A 21,686-nucleotide genomic window follows, 5' to 3' on the forward strand; every position below is an offset into this window, starting at 1 on the left:
TCCCAATCAGCCATTCTCTACTGCAGGGGACAACAAAAAGACAAATGATTGATCTCTCTTCTCAAAAAACCAGGCTGACCAAATGGCCCAACAGACTGCCCTGTCATATCCTAACTCTGCTCTAACAACAAAAACACCATGTCCAAGGCCAACATTGTGCACTCAAGACACTCCTTCCAAACCACAGCTGTGCACACACAAGACATTTGGATAGATTCCTACTGAAAGTCTCAGCTTCTGTTCTATGGAGGTCATTTCTGCCCCCATAAAGGTAGAAGCCAGTTTCTTCCAGTGGAAATTTTCTCTTGTCCACCCTCATGGTGTGGACATTTGCACATATACCCACATGGCATGGGATATATGGCCCATCCATCCATGTGAGTGAGATCTGAGATGACCCCCTTACTATCTTTCCACCAATATAAACATGGTCCTGTGTGAAGATCTGGCTTGCCTCTTTCTTTCTGCCTTTTCTTGATCCTTTAATCGGCTCTCAATAACCCAACACACTCCTTCCCCACAAGCCGTGCCCCACTGATGGCTGATACCCTGATTTACCTATTCTAATTCCTATTCTAGACCCTATTCTAATCAGACTCTGATCTTCTTTTTTTTTTTTTTTTTTGGTTTTTCGAGACAGGGTTTCTCTGTGTAGCTTTGCGCCTTTTCTGGAACTCACTTGGTAGCCCAGGTTGGCCTGGAACTCACAGAGATCCGCCTGGCTCTGCCTCCTGAGGTGCTGGAATTAAAGGCGTGCGCCACCACCGCCGGCCAGACTCTGATCTTCTATCTCTGAAGTTGCTCACCCTCCTCCTCCACTGACAGGCTATATTTTAAAAAGGCTAGCTTTTGTAGGCGAGGAGTTCTACTTGATGCTAATTAACCCTGCCTAGTAAGGAGAAATGCTAGGCAATAGGAAGAATCAAACACAGAGAAAGACAGACAACATTTTCTGGATAGACCCCTCTGCATCCTCAACATGCTCACTCCACCTTTCGACCCACCAGCAGCCTCTCCAAATGACGACTCCTCTCCACCATTTTCTTTTTCACCCTACCAGAATTGGGATATTTTGAGTAAGAGCCTCAGGTCATGAGGAAGTGAGTCAGGATGCATTAGGCTGTAGCCCATCCATAAAGCATCGCTTAGCCTCAGAGTGACTGTTCAGCTCCACCTGCAGAAACAACGTGCCTGGGTAGTGAAGACAACTAACCTGCTCCCAATCAGACCACAAACACAGCTGCAATTCTCTGGTACACACACACACACACACACACACACACGCAGACACACACATGCCCCCCAGCTTCTATAATTGTGCTCAATCTCATGCCATGGTAAGATTGGGCCCTCACTATTCCAATAAAGCACTCTCAGCTTGCTGGTATCTAGTCTACCTCTTCTCTGCCTCACTTGTCCTACAGAGACAATATGCTCTCCTATCCTCCTCCCAGAGAGTCACTGTCCGTTGTATGCAGAAACACAACTCTCACCTCAAGGGATAAGAGTTTACTCTGGAGACAAAATGAGTGACCATGGCCCAGGAACAAGATTTACATTACCCCAAATTCCATGTTCCAAGGTGGTAATGGAGTCTTTATAGTCACAGAACAAAGGAAACCATACATAAGACACTTTAAGCACATGGTGGAAACATCAGAGAGGGGGTTATAGCAAAGTGAGGAGACCTTGTTTACAAGGGTCAGATGGTACCTGATGATACTGTTAGCCCTTGGGTTTGTGGGAGCTGTCTGTCTGTTAATATATTCCAAGGAAAGCTAGTCTTCTGAGTTACCTGATGTTCATAAAGGTCAGAGACAGTGAAGAGCAATAAACAGGTATTGAGAGGGCTAAAGATGGAGGGCTGGAGAGGTGGCTCAGTTAGTTCCAGGAGATCTGATGCTCTCTTTGACCTACATGAATTCCAGGCATGTATATATACCCGGAAAACACTAATATGCATAAGGTAAAATAAATTTTTTTTAAAGAGGGTTAAAGATGGCTCTGAACTTACAGGTTTTCAAACCCTCTGTGGTCACTGACTGCTAGGCAGTCCGCGATGTAGAAGGTTCTGTGGAAGCTGCTGTTACTTTCCAGAACCTTCCGTTCTCACAAGGCTTGAAAAGGGCTGGCAATTACATTTCCCCTTTTTGCAGTTCTTTTGCTTTTAGGTTGGTTTCCGCAGGACAGTGAAACACCCCCTGTCATCCCACCTTGGCAGAAGAGAAAAGTGTGTGAAGTTGCTGTAATTAAAAAGCATTTTGCACTACCAAAATGTAAAAGAATTCTCAGTTCCGTTTATTTACTTTACGGTACACCACATTTCCTGTCACAAATTTCTAACTCTCTTTCTCTCAGAAGTAGATTTTATTTGCTGAAAGGGTGGATATATTCAGGATTGATCAAGAGGGAACAACAAATCACTGGCCAGTTGGGCGGAGCCTCCAAGTCAGCTGGTTTGAAAACCAGCTCACTACAAACCTTTGGTTTGCAAACATCCTCATTGATTCCAGGTTTGCTCCAGCAGGAAGACACACGTGCAGAAAAGCCTCCATGAGAACGTTCCCTGCAGACTCCTCCTTGCCAGCCGGCGTGGGAGAAAACCGTATGTATTTAATGAACTAAGTTTAAGGGAGTGAGGGAGCTTCCCTAGGGGAGCAGAATCTCCCTGTGTTAGCCTGCCACAGGTGTCTCTAGAAAGCCTTAGAGGCTGGGGAGCCTGGGTGGGGTGGTGCGGAGCTCTAGGGTGGGCAGGAAGCACCCTTGCAATTCTGTATTATTCTATCATGGCGTATGCTACTTAAATATGTTTTGGAAAGAGCAACCAACAGCGAACTTGTTTGTGCACTCTTCTCTGGCATCTGGAATTTTCGATCCACTGGTTTCCGCCAGAGTGAGGTAATGTGTGTGTAGACAGAAGTAGCCTGTCAGGCTGCGATTTACTCTTGTCTCACCCACAGTAATTAAAAGAACTGTAGAGATGTGTTGTAGGAGTTAGGATTGAAATAGCCGCCCATCAGATTACATTTCCCCATAGTCGTAGAGATACTTGCCGCTGCCCGGCCTCGCATTCATACTTGATTCTGAGAACCCCGCTACCTCAGGGAGAGAGATAAACAGCCTTTCTGAGTTTGTAAAGCAAAGTAGGCACCCGGATTCCCAGGGGATTGTTTGGAGGACCTTAGACATGCTCAGACACATCCCTGCTATCCAGTGCACACCTAAAGTGCCCCTCTTCCAAACCTCCCCTCCACCTCCATTCCTGACTCCCACAGTCCGTGCCTCCTCCTTCCCCTCCACTCCCCACTTGCGCCTTTTCCACAGACTTCGGGGCTGTCAGAAATTCTCCCCCTTCCTTAGGGCACCGGTATATTCCTGGCCTTAAATGATTCTGTGGCATCGGGGAACAATCTCAGCCCTTCTGTTCCTATTGTTGTATCCCAGGTTTTTCAGTAGGGCGGGGATGGAAGATCGATCCCACCTGCAAATCCATCTGCAGTTTTGCTTTGTGGTAAATGGTGGGAAAAGGACACTGGAGATTTCTACTTTAAAACTGTATCCTCTCATTTCGAAAAACGTTTATATTTCATTCTTTAGATCCCTTTCACGTTAATTTTTTTAAAGTTTATTTTATTTTATGTGTAGGGTTTTTTGCCTGCCTGTTAGAGCACCACATGCATGCCTGGTGCTCACAGAAGTCAGAAGAAGGTGTTGAATCCCCTGGAACTGGACTTACACAGTTGTGAGCCACCCTGCTTGTTAGTTTGAGAGAACTAGCTAAAATCAGACAGGAGTTTATATTATTTTCTTGGGTTTGGAAAGATTGGTTTTTAAAGTAGGAGGCAAAACTAGTAACCATAAGGAAGTCTATGCATTCAAAACATGGAGGAGTTTAGAAATCTCCCAAGATCTACTTTCTGTAGGGAGTATGAGGAGCTATGAGGAGTACAACCCAGGGAAACCAGATTGCTCACATGCTGAGAAGTGCTGGAGCTAGAAATGAGCACGTGAGAATTATGCTACTTTCTATATCTTTGTATAACTGGAAAGAATGAAGGTCGAGAGTTTTTGTGTGGACCCAAAATCCAAAGGCCACAGTTTAGTGCTTAAAGCCTTCCAATCCTACTCCTCTGTTGTTAATGTGAGAGGCTTCCTGGTATTTTAGATGTGTGAAACCGAGCAAAACACAATGGTTAAAGCCAGTGGAAACTTTGTAAAAAGTATAATTTGCATTCAGTAAAAATAATTCACTTGATGTACATCTTCATCACTTTTGAAAACATATAATTATGCATTCTTCATCAAGATCTATAGGAGCTGGAGAGTTGGCTCAACCATTAAGACCATTTATTGTTCTTACAGAGGACTGGATTTGATTCCCAGCATCCATATGGTGGCTCACACTCTGACCCCTAACTCCAATTCCAGGGATCTAACACACTCTTCAGAACCCCCAACACTAGGCTTGCATGTTGTACACATATATACAGACAAAACACTCATACACATAAATTAAACACAAAACAATACTTTATAAAGGATATATAGACCCCTGGTCCCTACCCCACTCCAACTTCCCCATTCCCTGTTGCAGACACTCCGTACTTCTGTCCCCAGCCCTTACACACTTACTTTTCCAGAATGTCACAAAATGGATCCCTGAAGCAGAGACTTCACATTTGACTTCTTTCACCTTGATGCAGCATTGCATTCTGCTCTTTAGACCATGCAATGTCAGACACACTGCTGGCTAGATTCTAAGAGACTGCCCACAGCACCACCTGCACAGGAGCAGTGCTCTGAATTCACAAGTGTGCAAGCATCACATAATCAAATGTTACACAAAGAAGTTAAGAAAATCTAGCGGGAAGCTTGTAGAGAGGTGAGAGGAGGAAGCGAGTTGTGGCAGTTTGGGTTTCTTTTCAAAGTAAGCAGGAAGGAGACAGTTTCCTACAGCTCACTGTCTTTAAGCTTGCTGATAAGTTTAGTTTAAGGACTTTTGAGTCAGAAGCCTTGGGACAATGCCTGGTGAAGTTATATGAGAAAAAGGGAAGTGCAGGCTTGTGGTCCAACTTGTTTCTTCTGTTGAGAGGGTTTGTTTAACTTGTCATCAGTTTGGGGACATTTGGATGATTGCAAATGTTGAATTTCTTTCTTTTTTTTTTTTTTTTTAAATAGTGATCCTTAAAGCTGCTACAAATATACATGTAAAAGTTTCTTTTTCTTTTTTCTTGAAACTTAAATGCCGGCTTTCCTTTCAGTATGGGGATACGTGGGCAGGATGGGGGCACATCACCATATTGTGCAGTTCCTGCACAATCAGCTTCACAGTGGTTGCACAATTTTGCCTTTCTAAAAGAAGGGCGTTAGAGTCACATCAACATCGAATTCATCAACCTCCTGTTATCTAGACAGTCAATTTTCTCTTGAATCTAAGATGATTTTTGCCCAAGACAAGTTCACAGACATTCCCCTCACTTTATAAGGAATTAAATGACTTTACAATATTAAGCTTTGGCCAGGCAGTGGTGGCTCAAGCCTTTAATCCCAGCACTCAGGAGGCAGAGGCAGGTGGATCTCTGTGATTACAAGGCCAGCCTGGTCTACAGAGTGAGTTCTAGGACAGGCTCTAAAGCTACACAGAGAAATCCTGTCTCGATAAAGCAAAAAAAGAAACAAAACAACCAACCAAACAAAAACAATATTAAGCTTCATGCTTGGGTTTACAGTCCATCTCATGTCTTGTTTTTAGCAGACAGGCCCCAGGTTGTTTCAGCAGCACATACTGGAGCGATGCCACCCTTTCCCTGTCTAACAACTGTACATCTCTGTTAAATATCTGTTGACCATGTGTGTTTGATATAACTTCTGGAGTCTTTTCTTCTGCTGTATTGTTCTAGTGTCTACTCTTTTCCTAGCACCAGGATGTGGTGCTATTTATTTATTCCGGTTCCCATAAGTCATGAAATTAGGCAGAATGATCTCTGAATTCGACCCTTCTTTTTCAGAATCATTTTGGACTATTCTAGGTTTTTATAGTACCTTTCATATAATTTGGTGCTATGAATTTTATTTTTTCTGAAGGCAATCATCCCCCAGGAAGTGAAACTGTTGCATATATAAACTTGCTAAGAAATTGTTGACATATGAGCAATATTGAGCGTTCCAGTTTATTAATGTGAAGCATTTACTTATATTCTTTTATTGAATAAAACCTGGGAGTCAAGTAATGGTATAAAAACCTGATTCATCAGAGAAGCAGTGGAGAAGAGACCAATGACCTCCTGTCTCTTGCCTTCACCAATCCAAAATGGCCTGGGAATTTTTCTTAGCCCCTCCCTACTACTTCCTGTGTCTCTCTCTCTATGTATCTTGGGTCCTACAAAACATCCATGGCTAATTCTGCTCAGCTAGTCACTAGCTCTGCCCATGATTCAATGATACACTTTATTGGCAGTCTTGGAGTGTCTGTGTGAACAAACATCCCACAACAATTATGGTTTAGATCTGCCTTGATTTTTTTTTAATTTAATAAATTTTATGCATATGAGTGTTTTGCCTGCATAAATGTCTATGCATCACATGCATTCCTAGGGCCCACCAAGGTCAGAAAAGGTGTCAGATTTCTGAAACTGGAATTATAGATGGTTGTAAGCTACTATGTGGGTCCTGGAATCAAACCCAGATCCTCTGCAAGAGCAACAAGTGCTCTTAACCACTGAGCCAACTCTCCAACCCTGTCCTGATTTCTTCATAATTTTACATGTAGTTTTTGTTATGCTGATTATGAACTTTTCTTAGATGTATAATTTTATAGTTTTTGGCATTAGTGTAAATGGTGCAGTCTTACATGTTAACTTCCTTTTGACAGTAAAATTCACCTGACTTTGCAATGCTGACATTGTGTCCTGCAGCTTTGTAAACTTATTTTTTACATCCAGTAGTCTTTTGGAGAGTTGTTAGAATTTTTATGCAGCTAGAACCATGTCATCTGTGAAGAGAAACACTTTCATCTGTTTTCAAAAAGTGCAAACTTTCTTTAAGACACTTATTTTATGTATATGGCTGTTTTGCCCACACATTTGTTCATCACAGGCGTGCCTGGTGCCTATAGAATCCAGAAGAGGGCTATGGGTCTCCTGGAACTGGAGTTGGCATGATTGAAAGCTACCTTGTAGGTTCTAGGAATTGAACCTGTGTCCTCTGGAAGACAAATAGTCTTAACTGCTGAGCATTCTCCAGCCACATGACCCCATTTCTTTGCCCTGGTGAGGCCCTCCTGTGAAAAGTCATCCTGGAGTAGTGAGCGGACATCCTGCTCCTGCTCCTGATGGCTGGGAAAGAATTCTCAACTGCAGCCTTGGGAATCAAGCAGCTGCAGTTGGATTTATTGTTTTGTTTTTAATGGATAACTTTTGTAGGGTTGAGGAAGTTCCTCTGATTCCTAATTTTCACACACTTTTGGTGTGTTTATTGAGACATTTCTATTTTTCCTCTTCTCTTAGTTTGTTCATATGTCTAATTACACTGATTTCCCCCCCTTATATGTCTGTTCCTCCTTCTAACCAGAACACTTTATGGAGAGAAATCCAGCTGACTGTTGTTGTTGCTTCCCACTGCTCCTCACTCCTTTTGTTTCTTGATTTGATGATTCACCCTTAGTTCAGGAACTGGAAGACCCTGGTCAAGGTTCTGTTTCCATCCTCTCTAGTCTTCTTTCCACCATGGCATCCTTTATGGACCAGGACCTTCTCTGAAAGGGGGTTTGGGTATCCTTTCAGGTACTTGTGGGCAGTTGTAAAGTGGGTTTTTGTTGTAAGTTTCTTTCATTTTTCTCAAGAAGTTGGCATTCTTATATTCATATTTTACAGGTGTAAAGCTTCGAGGAAAATGTCTCAGAATTATCTTATTTTTGTCTCCTGCTAAGCTTTTCTGCTGGTTTGCAGTGAATATCATCCTTGCTGTGGCTTTTATTGCTGTGTCAGGTGAGTGACTCATCTCCAGATTCTGCAGCATTCTCTCCACATCCACATTGTCACTTAGACTTACTGACCACTGTGAGCCAGGCACTGTGGGAAGGGCTAGGGAGAAAACACACTGGAAATTCCTGTTCTCTGGGAACTTGGGGTCTAGCAGGAAGATGCAGTGAAGGAACAGCACAGGCTGTGGTGTGCACAGGAAGCCAGGCTCAGCATCCCTGGGAAGATGGCGTTCAGCAAGCTCTGGAGAGATGCAGGAGACATATGTCCTCCTGGGAGACCTATTGAAGGCAGAGAACAAGGAAAGGAAAACTCAAAGGAGTAGCCTCAAGGAGCCTGCTGCAGCTAAGGGAAGTGAGAGGAGTGAAGAGCAATGTGGTTGGGGAAGGTACAGAACCACCACACCAACCATGACTCATGGTTTCGTTTAACATATTCTTCCATGGTCTGAAAATATTAAATAGAATGTTCCAGAAATAGGTGATTCTCAAGCTTTCATTGTTAGACTATTCTGAATAATGTGATAAAACTTGTATAGCTTTCCTGCCATAGCTGGAGTAAATCATTCATGATATTATTTTATAAAATCAACTTTAACCATGTCAATGAATAATACACAAGTCTAAACTTTGACAAACATTTGCTAAGAAGACAGTCAGTGTAACCTAAACTCTTATGTAGCTGTGAAAAGATTCAGATAAAGAAAAGATACAGTCACCTTCATTTTTTTGTTGCATTTGTCCCTTTCATTAAAGCCTCATGGTACTGCATATGAAAACAGGAAATAGCTACAACAAATTGCCCTACACTAAAAATAAGTGTGTGTGTGTGTGTGTGTGTGTGTGTGTGTGTGTGTGTGTGTGATTTCTAGCCTTTATTTCTTACCAAATCACTTGTTTCTAGGCTCAATAGCCCTTCAAAGGAGCCATGCATTCATTCTTATCTGTTGAATGAAGAGACAAAGTTATGAAAGAAAAATATCTGTTATTTTTCTAAGCAGGCCTCTGAAAATTTGCTGCATTCAGGGTTTCTTACACACACTCATGCACACACACATTTAGGGCTTCTTACACACACACACACACACACACACACACACACACACACACACACACAACACTTTACTATAATAGACTCACATATTAACACATCACACAGCTCCATCAACACAGACACTCCAACATTTGCCAAGTCCCAAACCCTATGTATCTCATTGAACTTCCGCACAGTTAGAATAGACAACCTGAAGCCAAAGAACTTTGGTCATGGTTTTAGACTTTCGCTGTATTTACATTTTTATAGACTTATCAGCCACAAACTAGAAAAGACACCAGCAAAGTTGAAAGTAGAAAAATAATGCTCTTTATAACCCTATTCATGGCTTATGTGCCCTTTGCTACATTCTGTCCTTCCTCTTCACCTTACACTACTCTTCCTTGTTCTCCGTGTTACACTATGCCCATACTCACAGCTGTTTACACTGTACATTATGGGCTAGAATGAGCATATGGGGGAGTGCATGGGGTCTTTTTCTGAGTTTGTGTGACCTTATTTAATATTATGTTTTCTAGGTCCTCCACTTTGCTGCAACTTTCATTTTTCGTTATGTCTGAATAACATTGTGTTTGTCCATGTAATTCATTTTCATGATTTGTTAATCAGTTGATGGGCATCTAGGTCAGGTTCATTTTGTTACTATTGTAAATAGAGGACCTATTAATAAGCATGGATGTGAAAGTTTCTTTGTGTTATGATGTAGTGTTCTCTCGATATTTGCCCAGGAGTGTGGCATAGGTTTGTCACAAAAGGTCTAATTGTAATTTTTAAAGGAGATTCCATACTGGATGTATAAGTTTATACTTTCTCCAGCAGTGAATAAGTGTCCCAATTTCTGCCCAGAGTTCTAACATCTGTTGTGAGATTTCTTGATGATTGCCGTTCTGACAGCCTCTAATGATAGCCAGTATATTTTCATATTGATTTAATGTGTGTACATGATAAGAGGAAGTCCTTGATCAAAGTTTTGGTATCAAAAACCTATTTTGACCATGTCATGTTTTGCTTGTTTGTATTTTATCCATAGTTAAATCCAGAGAAGGAAGGAGCTTTCTTTATTTTCTCATTACAAGAGGAGGATGTGAAGGAGAATTATAGGAAAGGAGCCTGCAGGATTCCAGCAATCAGGGACAGTCCTAATGTTTTAAGGACCTATGATTTTGTGCAGGGTATTGGTGTCTTTAGTCCCTGCACTCAAGAGGTACAGCCAGGAGGAATACTACAAAATCCAGATGAGTACAGTCCACAGAGTGAGATCTGGACCAGGCAGGAGGACATAGATTCTGTCCCCAAACTATAAATACAAAGAAGAAAAGAAAAACATTTCCTTCGAGTCCCACATGAAGGCTCTTGATTGGAGACGACAATGCTAGGAGGCGTCTCTTAGTGATCAGCAATGAAAGCTACAAACACACACCTCCACTGAGATCGGGTGGTTAGCCGAAGAGACAGTTCATGGAAATGTTTGTTTATGATATGTCACTGCATTTTGTATATTTTAGTGAGAAAGGAAAAAACAGGTACTACAAACCCTGAAGCTGGTCGTGCCAATTGCTCAAGAGACTGGATTGAATTTGGAAGTAAATGTTTTTATTTTTCTGAATTCACAAGTAACTGGACATCCAGCCAGACCTCCTGCATGACACGAAAGGCCCATCTAGCTCGATTTGACAGCCTGGAGGAGCTGGTAAGAAAGGATCAGGAATTGGTTTGTTGTTTGTTCTGTTGAATGTGTATTGCCTTGAGATAGAGAGCTTAAAGCTGAGGCATGAAGAGAGTTCCCACCCTAGGCATTGAGGGACATGGGGCACATGTTAGTGTGGTCCATTTGTGATGGTAACACATCTCGCTGTAGCCCTGAGACATTCCAAAGACATTCTGTCCTGTAGTGCTAATAGTCAACCTGCATGACCAGACGTATATTTGACTGAGAGACATGGTGGTCATGTCAGTCTTTGTGCAAGCTGGCAGGTGTTGCATACTTAGGGTGACAACTGTTAGTAGCTGCAAGTACAGGCTTAACAAGGGCCTTGCTCAGCTGCAGAGGGGTGGGTGGTTGTCAGTGTACTATGGATTATGGTAGTAAAATGCATCCACTGAGAACTGAGGGTTATTTAGTCGATTATCCTGAGTTCAAACCTGATGCCATCCTGAGAGGAGGCTGTAGGGCAGAGACTCCGTGGTCATCTGAAACTGAGAGACACATGTATTTGCTTTCTGTGTTTTATGACAGGATTTCCTAAAGAGACACAAGAATGATTCTGCCCGCTGGATTGGCCTGCACAGGAAATCATCAGAGCACTCTTGGAGGTGGACAGACAACACTAAATACAACAACTTGTATGTTTTCAGACCTCTTTTCTTGTGTTGTGATGTGTGTGAGTTGAGGCTATGAGAGATGAAAGGCGGTGTCATGTGGAGCCAGTTGTACTGGGAACATAAACCTTTAGGCCTGAGGTGTGCCCTGAGGGTAGGTTGGTGGTACATGCCACAGTCAATCTCCAGTAAAGTCCACATCCCGACAAATTTTAATCCGTTGGATTTACTTAGTGTTGTTTTACTCCAAATCTTTAGGATGATGGTGGCACTTGGGGTAGATGTTTTGTGCTATGGCCCTTGAAAATCTTTCCTTGTTGATGACTGCCCTTGTGGGATGTAGACAGAACTGCTGATGGCTACTAAGGGCTCTGAAACCCCAGGAAGACACTGCAGAACAGCTGGGGTAAGACTTGTCAGACAGCTGTTTGCACAGCTGCACCTGTCACAGGAGCAGAGACTCCAGGGTCTTTGGGAACCTCCTCTCAAGTTTTGTCATCAAAGAGCACCCAGGACAGCTCTTGGATGTGAGCATAGCTGTTTTGAACAGACCCATTTCACTGGAAGGGTAAAACACAACCCCAGTCGTGTTCATTATTAAAGACCTTTCAGCAATTTATTAAGTGGTACATTTTCTCCCACTTTTATACATGTGAAAATACTTCAAGATAGGATTAATGATCACCCTTGTGGTACTACCCATGGCTGAAGTTCACTTGAACATGGCAGCAAGCACCAGTCAATGCTTTGAACACATTGTACAAGGTTCAACATGGATGAATGAGAAAGGTCTGGTCATCAAATCGAACCCTGAGAATGCAAAAGTCACTAGGTGTAAATCTCGTGCTGGTGATTCCTCCTGGACTCTGCCTTTATGTGATCCATGTTATAAATAAGTAGTGGAGACGAGTGAGCTATCATCGCAGAAGTGAATGCAATGGCAGACTCTGCAGAAATTTGTTTGTTTTTTGTTTTAGGGTTTCCATCCGAGGAGAAGGAGAATGTGCCTACTTGAGTGACAGAGGGATCAGCAGTAGCAAGAACTACATGCCTAGGAAGTGGATTTGTTGCAAGCCCAAGAGCTAAACTTTATAGTGCCCAGAAGTTTCATAGCTTGTGTCAAAGCAATCATGAGAGACCTGTAACATGTTATCTACAGTCGCTGACTCATTTCTTTATCTTCTAAAATTATCAAAATCAATTCATAATCTGTGGTGATATCCAAGATGAAAACCATCATAGACAACTATACTTATGGGTGTTTTGGAGTCTATGAGAGATTCTAAATTAATTTCAGTGCTTTGGTATGAGTTGGTATTCATATCTTAAACGTGAATAGCAATCCTGTCAGCATTAGTGACCTCCACTTTTATGACCAGATATGATTTTTTCCATTAGTTCTTCCTTTGAATGACTGAGACCTTAAAAAAATGAAGGGAGGACAGGGTTGAGCCAAGATGGCTGCAGCACACATGGCTGCTGTAGAGGGCTGGAGGGGGAGGCTTCCTCCTGCACCCTTCCCCCACAGCTCTGGGTATCCTGCCCCAGGCCACATCACTGGTCTGCAGCCACCAAGGAGGAGTCTCACACACCAATGCCTCAGCCTCTGCACCCCAAGCCAAAGCCTGAGTGGTGTCCTGCTGTTAGAAAATCATGGAAGAGTGTCAGAGAGAATGGTTGTATCTCTGGTAAATGTGCCCTGGCATGTCTGGAGTATCTGTTGTCAGAACCTTTTAAAAAATGTTTGAAGATTGATTCAAGATGTTGGTTTGGGTTCTTGGTTCCAACTGGAGACACCACTGCTGTGGAGCTGCTCACGGGACACAGTTATGATGGTCATACCTACTGAGTCAGCAGGAAGGCCTTCACCAAGGACAGAGAGATGTGCAGAGGCCTGGAGCTCTAGTGGGTCCTGCCTCAGATACCCTGCCCAGCCGAATGATCACCCTGTCTCTGGGTAACAACAGGATATCCCAGACCAGTCTCACTGATAGTCTAAGAACACCCTGGCTCTAAACATCAGGATGTCTGTGATGGAGAACAGTTCATTTTCTGGGTTGGGCCTCCTCAGGAAACCTGGCACTGGCAGGGTGGTAAGCAGCAGCCTGGGTCTCTAGCCACCTCTGCCCCCTAATGCACTACCCAGCTCCACGACCACCCTGAATCTGAGCTGAGGTAAAAATGAGCTGATTGTGTGTAGTTTGTCTTAGACTGGGGAGAAATTGTTATTTTCTTATGTTAGTCTGAGTTAAAGGAACAAAATAGGCTTTTAAATGTCTCACAGTCCTCATGAGACAATAGATCTAGTTATGAAGCATATCCTAGTATATTCTATTCATCAAATTATACATCTTAAGTAGAAATCATCTTCCTGACCATCCACAGCTGTGTGTGTGCCCAGTAGATGGAATATATTCATGAGATAAACACACAAGCTTGGGGAGAACACCCATAGCAGTTTTTAGGGAAGAGATATAGTAACACATGAGAAAAATTACAAGACAGAAGCAACCAGTCATTTACAGTCAGTGACCTCACAGCCTTGCCAAATGGTGCTTCCCATCAGGGAGTCATTTGTCTGGTGGGTAGACCTGCTGAACACTATCTGTCACCTGCTATATACCCCCACAGCCTCCAACACCTCCCCTTTTTTCATTTAATAAAAATGGAAGCACGTAAATCTCTCTTAGGGTGGTGAGCAATGTGGATAAATTAAAAGTCTAAAGATGATTGGAAGAATGATAAGTAATACTGTAATGATTTTAAAATTAATAAGAATCCAAATTTATAGACATTTAAACAACATCTATATCAATAACAAATATTTATAATGAATCAATAATTTATATTTTTAATTAATAATCAATAATCTATATTGATGGTAAGCTGAGAACTAGTGTAAATACACTGTAGGTGTAGTTGCATATGATTTCAGAATACTTTTGATCTATAGTAAGGCAGAGGAGTAACATAAAAATCTATCATTAGTCAGCATGATATGATGTGGTTAAGTGTGTCTAAATATTATGTTATCAAAACAGAATAGTTTAGTTTAGAACATTAATTTTAATCTATTAATCTTTGAATAATTATATTAATTTGATTAGTCTGTATTTTAATGAAGCATTGTTAGATAAAGAGCATACCTGAATTAGTGGTGTACATCTGTAGAACCAAAGCTGTAGTTGAAGTTATCTTATATTTAAACTTGTAATCAGAGCAATTATAAACCATTTTGGCTCTGAGAGGGCAGTATCAATTGGCCTTATTGTATACATAGCAAGATTTACATATCAGAACAATTATCAGAAGTACATATGGAGATTGTTTGATAGTATATACATTTCAGGATCACAGAAAGAATTTATACAATTAGTAATAGAACATTTTTTAATGACAGTCCAGCTCCTGGGCTGGAGAGTTCTTCTGTGAGATGTTTTGTGTATGCTGTGAATGTGTTGCTCTGATTGGTTGATAAATACAATGCTGATTGGCTAGTAGCCAGGCAGGAAGTATAGGCAGGGTGAGCAGCCTAGGAGAATGCTGGGAAGAGGAGAGGAGTCAGGAGCTGCCAGCCTGACACAGAGGAAGCAAGATGACAAGGCAGTACTGAGAAAAGGTACTAAGCCATTGGCTAAACATACATAAGAATTATGGGTTAATTTAGGTGTAAGAGCTAGTCAGCAATAAGCCTGAGCTAATGGCTGAGCAGTTACAATTAATAAAAACTTCTGAGTGATTATTTCATAAGTGACTGTAGAACCACCAGGCCAGAGAAATGTGGGTCTGGTGGGACCAGGCAGGATAGAGAAACATTCAGATATATTTGGTGTACCAATTTGGGGCTCTTGAATTCCCATAAGGCCTAAAAGAGTTTAAAAATGCCTTCTAAACGCAGAATAAAGGAGCCCAAAACAGGTCGAGATCTAGAGACACCAAGGTACAGAGATACTGTGGCATGTGGACTTGAGCTACTATGGTGAATTCATGGTGTATGGGCTTGAGTATAGCATGGTAGATTCCTGCCACTGTACAAAGTGGCATCTGCAAGCCATGCAGCATGGTGCATGGTGGATATACCTTTTACTAGTACAGACAAAAAAAAAATAAGAAAGAAAAGGTTTTGGGGCTACATGCTGCTGGATGAAAGACTAGATCCACTGCATGGTTCCCCCAGAGCTGACAGTAAATGTAGTTCCTCCATGTTGGAAAGCTGAGGTGGGCGGAGTCAGCAGCCAAAGCTGCCATTTCAGTGCTAGTCATGCTGCAGTTCAAACAATAGATTCACAAAAAGACAGATTCAGATGAAATAAACCTCTAAATTGTTTACATTATGTATAAAAATGTTCGTAGGCTTGGAAGAGAGAGGAAAAGGAGTATAGAAAGTTATGTAAGGACATAGTTGTAAAAAATAAAGTCTTCAAAGAGACAGTAAAAGTAATATAAAAGTTAAGCCACGTAAAGATGAAGATTACACAGAGAGTCTGGATTATGTTTTTGGTATTTTTGACTGGAGAGAGACATTTGATTGAAAAGGCTACTCAGTTAAACCAAAAAGTATATTTTAAAGGTTTCTTGACTTTAAAACTTGGATCTGAGGTTATGTTGCTTTGGAAAGGAGACTCTGCTTTGTTTCCACAGAAGATGAGAACATATGGAGTGCTTTTTCTAGGCTAATATGGTTTGGTCATCGAAGATCCCCTGAAAGGTCTCTGATGACACCATGGCCCAGATGATCCAACATCCAAAACGGCTTCAAGGCAACTGGCTCAGACAATGCAGCCCTACAGACTAGTTCAGTCAGGGACTGACCATAATTCTTAATTTTTTTTCAGGATCCCCGTTAGATTGCCAGTGCCCTCAACCAGCAGGAAGTAGTATGAGAAGCTACGCTCAAATTCCCAAAATATGGTTTATAAATGTTTATTTTTATTTAAAGCATGTTGATTATAAATGCAATCTCTTTCTGAAGAAGAAAAGGGATGATATTATACATATGATAGGATAAAAGGGTCAATTATTGAACCTACTTTTAAAGAGCAACAGTTTGTTTTAAATGTTTTACATTGCTATAGATTTTAGTTTATTACAAATTTAAAGTTAATTTTGTTATACTGTATATATATTTCTATTCTCACTTAAGGTATTATGTTTATGTAACTCATTTAAATTGTAATGAATAATTAAGAAATACAGATTAATAGTTATCTAGGATAATCAAATTTATAGTCATGTTAGTTAAGTCTTTTAGGTATATAAAGGTATATTTTAATTAGGTATGTAATCTTCAAACACTTCAAAGACCTACACAATATGGCATTTAAAATGTTTAAATTTAAAAACTTAAACTTTCTGGACAGTGAGACACATCTGCTCCTGGAAGCACTGATTTACTTCAGAGAGGAGGATGGGCATTGAAGACACTCCATATGGAGTTTATCTTCTGCTTGGTAAAAATAGCCATTTGGGCAAGAAACTTTTCTTGCCTGAACTGCTTGACAAAATGTATCCACTGGACATACAGGACCTATGGAAAAATGACCACTGAATTTGCCAAAAGAAGGTGAAATGGTCTGTCAGGTTCCTGCTTCACAGAGGAGACTGTTCTACAGGACACAGGGAGAAGCAACTAAAAATCTCTAAGCCTATTGGCTGAAGATGGATGCCCCAACATTGCAGAGGAACTTTGAGTAACTGTCCAGGTAGCCAGCTGTTTCTGTCATTCTAGATTTTTGGAAGTTGCTTACAATGCTCTTCCTGTTTACTTAGGTAATAGTATATCCTTCTGAGGTCTTTGATGTAGTTGAAGACTAGATATTAGTAATTATAGTTTTCCTTAGTTATGATAAAAGATAAATTAGATATAAAAATCTTAGACTCAGAAATATATGATAAATATAATTTTTTTGAATTAGCCAAATATAAATAGACTAGATATTGTAACTGTAATTCTTGCTGGATAACTGTTCTATTATATGTAATTTTACCATATTAAAGTTAAAACCTTCCTTTTTGATTAGACAGAAAAGGGCAAGTACTGTGGGATGTTGTTCTGTATGCTGTGTATGTGTTGTTCTGATTGGTTGATAAATACAATGCTGATTGGCCAGTAGCCAGGCAGGAAGTATAGGCAGGGTGAGCAGCCTAGGAGAATGCTGGGAAGAGGAGAGGAGTCAGGAGTTGCCAACTTGACACAGAGGAAGCAAGATGACAAGGCAGAAATGAGAAAAGGTACCAAGTCACAGGGCTAAACATAGATAAGAATTATGGGTTAATTTAGGCATAAGAGCTAGTCAGTAATAAGCCTGAGCTAATGGCCAAGCAGTTACAATTAATATGAGCTTCTGAGTGATTATTTTATAAGTGGCTGTGGGACCACCAAGACAAAGGAATGTAGGGTATGGTGGGACCAAGTAGGACAGAGAATCTTTCAGCTACAGAGTTCAATATAGAAAAAGGTGTAGACGAAATTCTAAATGGTCTTATTAAATAAGAAGCACAGAGCCAAATACAGAGTTAAAAGCCTAAGAGATCCAAGCACTAGCAAAGAGCCAAGACCACCTTATCTTACCACTTGCTGCCATTCTTCCCCTGAGAGAGAAAAAGACCTTCTTCCTGTGTGTCTTGAGTTTTATTGCTTTCCTGTTCTACCTTCTCATTGGCTCTAAGCCCAGCCACATGACTTCCTCGTCACTGTCTGTCTATACAGACCTCCTGGCCTCTATGGTTGATACTGGGATTAAAGAATCAAGGTTCACCATGCTTGACTGTGTCCTTGACCACACAGAGATGCTGCCTGCCATGTGAACGGATTAAGGGTGTGGGCTTGCGGGGCATTTACTCACCAACCCCACAGCTCCCCAGAGTTTTCCTGAGTGGGAGCAGCAGGAAATATTAGATAGAAGGATTTAGATTGTGGCAATAAACAGATAGAAAATAAAGGATAACCTGGAGAGGGCCTGGAACCTATTCCAATGAGCCCTGACTGTCTCTGCCCCAGGGTATTTATAGAGCCGCCAAGGGGTGGAGCAAAAGACCTCCCCCCAGCACAGCCAAGTGCAGACCATCTCAAATATCTGCACTCAGGCCCGTGTTCCTAATCATCCTCTCTATGTGGACCTGCTGGGCAAAGCCACAAGGAACCTGAAAACAGGCTCCCACAGGTCCCCCTTTCTTACTATATAAAAGAATAACTCATTATTAAGAGTTCACAGCAATCTCCATAGCTGTTACACCTCCCAGTATGGGAGTAGAGGATGATAAAGATGGCATTACTTTTTTGGATTAGGTCCAAGGTGACTACAGCAGTCTTTAGCTGCATCAAGCCCTCTTTAAACCAAAAACTCTTAAGGCAACTACAAACTTAAAGAATCCCTTAGCTTCATCATTACTATTAACAGGTTAACATAAATATTGCTATACATAGTCACAATTCTCCCAATCTTAGAACTCAAAGCAAACTCTTAACAGAAGCATTTGAATTACCATATATGGTGCTATATATAGTTAACAATTTTCTCAGTCTTAAAGCTTTAACTCTTAATAGAATCATTTGAATTTTCTTGCTAACAGGACATAGGAAAAACTTTGATGTATTCACATCAAACTTAAATATTTCCTTAACTCCACAAAACCAGGGTGCATAAATATCAATAGGTTAAACATAATTTCTGCAAACATAATACAACCTTAATTCACTCATAACTCCTCCTTTTATTTATAATTTTTTTTTTTTTTTTTTTTTTTTTTTGTTTTTGGAGACAGGGTTTCTCTGTGTAGCTTTGCGCCTCTCCTGGAACTCACTTGGTAGCCCAGGCTGGCCTCGAACTCACAGAGATCCGCCTGGCTCTGCCTCCCGAGTGCTGGGATTAAAGGCGTGCGCCACCACCGCCCGGCCTTATTTATAATTTTTTAAGCAAAATCTCAAACATAGTTAGAGGAACCCAACCTTACACAATTCCTATAAACCCATATTGAAATGCAGTATTCTCAATCTAACCATTAACACTTTGAAAACTTTTATCAAAACATCCAAAAGCAGTTTCTTAATAAAATCTTTACACTTTAAAAGTAGTCTCTTAGTATACCTCATTTGCATTTCTTACTAACAAAACATGACATTAATCCAGTCAAACAATTTTTTAAATTAAGTAGACTAAGGAATATTAACTCTCCCTTTTCTTTATAACTTTTTAAACAAAATTTCAAGCCTAATTAGAAAACCCAAACTTTTCCATTTAAACAGTTCCATTTGTAACACAAAACCAGTTCCATAAGTAATTCCATTTTTACATAAACAGTTCCATAAAACAATTCATGAATCACCAGTTAATAAAGCATATATGCATACATAAAACTGCATCTTGATTCTAGGTAGAAACAATAAATTTCTTCATTCAAACAGTTCCAATTTTAACACAAATAATTCCAGAAAACAATTCCCAGGTCATTATTATAAGTAAACTCAAAGTTGTCCCATTGCAATTAAATCTCTATTGTTCATTTCATTTCTTAAGTCCCAAAATTCAAATAATAAATTCTGGTACAAGCCTTCCAAATACAAAGAAATCCATAACAAAACCTTTTTGTAGTTTTATCTCATTTTCTTAAGTTCAAAAAGTTAAAAAAAAGTAAATTCTGATATCAGACTTCAACTTCCAAATATGAAGAGATGTTTTACAACCAAACTTTTTGCGGTTAACAATTTTAGTTCAAACATGCATCTCTGCAACTTTTGTTCTCACGGACAGAGATCTTTTTAGTTACAGTAGTATTCTAAACCGCACTGTTTTTGATGTTAGCTCAGGTTTTTCTGTGTTGCGTTGATTTTCCATGGATCTCAGCTGCGGATGCCTTATGCTGGTTCTGGCATCCACCATTCTTAGCTTTTTAGCGGCTTCTGGATCTTTTGAAACCATTCAGACTGCCTACTTTGCAGTCTGCTGGGACACTAACCTTCTGTGTCTCAGGTTCTTTCACCATATACATTAAGCATAAATTCACACTCAATATTTATACTTTTTTTTTTTTTTTTTTTTTGGTTTTTCGAGACAGGGTTTCTCTTTGTAGCTTTGCACCTTTCCTAGATCTCACTCTGTAGACCAGGCTGGCCTCGAACTCACAGAGATCCGCCTGCCTCTGCCTCCCAAGTGCTGGGATTAAAGGCGTGCGCCACCACTGCCCGGCAATATATTTATACTTTTTAACAAACTCACATATAACATATTAAAATCTACTTATACTTCTTAAGGAAACTATAGAACTACTTTAGCAAATATATTTCTTATTTTCATCTCTTACAACTAGAATCTTTACTTATTTACTTCTTATATTTTTACTTAAACTTACATTTACAAATTCTTATTTAAACTTACATTTATAACTAGCATATTTACTTCTTACAAGCTTATTACTACATGTCTTAAGACTACCTTAGATACTTCTTGCAAGCTTATATTCTTAAAGGAACTCTATAGATCTATTTTACAAACTTATGTAGGGCTACCATTAGCATATATTTAACTTAGCAAACACCTAAAGATTTCTTAACACTTAGAAGAGATTTAACATTTTATAACAAGACAGAATAATTTTCTACTTCTTACTCTTATTATTATCTCTATTAGAAAGATTCTCTTAACTAGACAGGAAGTACATACATCATTTCTAAAGTTTAGAGCTTATTGTCAGCTTTGCTATACAACACTGGGATTTAGTGAGTGTTGTTATAGAGTTGTGATACTTGTTGCTATGGGACTGTAACATTCTTGGGACAAAGCCACACCCCAAAGTTGCCAGTTCTCTCAGCTTTTCTGGAATCGGCAGAGATGCACTGTCAGCGGTAAACGGTTTTTAACTAGAGGCTGTCCCTTCACCCAAATTCATCATAGCTCCCCTAAGTGCTTCAATTCAGACAAACGTTTCTATTACAGCAGTACTTTTGGTTTGTTCTACTGAAATACTTCACTTCATGCTGAGGGTGAAATTACCATATTTGGCTGCTGTAAAGCTCTTCACAAAATACTGCACAGCTACTAGGTGATATAAAGTATTTTTCTAAAGGAGCTAGTAAAGCCAAAAGCAGCACAGCTCCTAACTATTTCCTCACTGTTTGCATTAACCAGTGACAAAACCTCAGAAACACTAATGGAGCCACTTTCATTCTGGTTCCTTTATAGGAACGTCATTGGAGCTGACCTTCCTTAGTTCCACGTTCCTTACCAGACGCTCTGGTAACCACCGAGCTTCTTTCTCCTCTTATGAAAAAACACAAACATGTCCTCGACCCCATATTAACACAGGATCGGGACCCTTCCATAATCCTAAGCAGGGATC

The 21,686-nt window shown here is 40.5% G+C and overlaps 1 protein-coding gene across 3 annotated transcripts; it reads left to right on the forward strand.

Moving 5' to 3' along the window:
- The first annotated feature begins 2,084 nt into the window (after positions 1 to 2,084).
- Positions 2,085 to 13,106, forward strand: LOC128099251 (C-type lectin domain family 2 member E-like). 3 transcript variants are annotated; one of them, XM_052721052.1, is made up of 6 exons: positions 2,085 to 2,605; positions 7,928 to 7,985; positions 10,538 to 10,555; positions 10,647 to 10,722; positions 11,269 to 11,375; positions 12,329 to 13,106. In XM_052721052.1, exons 1-6 carry the CDS (start codon positions 2,554 to 2,556, stop codon positions 12,435 to 12,437), a joined length of 420 nt encoding a protein of 139 aa, XP_052577012.1. In that variant the 5' UTR covers positions 2,085 to 2,553; the 3' UTR covers positions 12,438 to 13,106. The 3 variants fall into 3 exon arrangements, with proteins under 3 accessions (XP_052577012.1, XP_052577013.1, XP_052577011.1); XM_052721053.1 differs by lacking the exon at positions 10,538 to 10,555 and having other exon boundaries at positions 2,086 to 2,605; XM_052721051.1 differs by having other exon boundaries at positions 2,098 to 2,605; positions 7,872 to 7,985; positions 10,538 to 10,722.
- The last annotated feature ends 8,580 nt before the right edge of the window (positions 13,107 to 21,686 follow it).

This window comes from Peromyscus californicus, unplaced genomic scaffold, assembly GCF_007827085.1.
Source record: "Peromyscus californicus insignis strain IS unplaced genomic scaffold, ASM782708v3 Scaffold_6__1_contigs__length_162567912, whole genome shotgun sequence".
NCBI lineage: Eukaryota > Metazoa > Chordata > Mammalia > Rodentia > Cricetidae > Peromyscus > Peromyscus californicus.

What these genes read in the sequence shown, in the direction of transcription:
- LOC128099251 (XM_052721051.1), top strand. Translation starts at nt 2,554, where the DNA reads ATGAGAACGTTCCCTGCAGACTCCTCCTTGCCAGCCGGCGTGGGAGAA. An exon ending in TTGACAGCCTGGAGGAGCTG is followed by an intron (nt 10,723 to 11,268) that starts GTAAGAAAGGAT and finishes GTTTTATGACAG; the next exon opens with GATTTCCTAAAGAGACACAA. An exon ending in AACACTAAATACAACAACTT is followed by an intron (nt 11,376 to 12,328) that starts GTATGTTTTCAG and finishes TTTTTGTTTTAG; the next exon opens with GGTTTCCATCCGAGGAGAAG.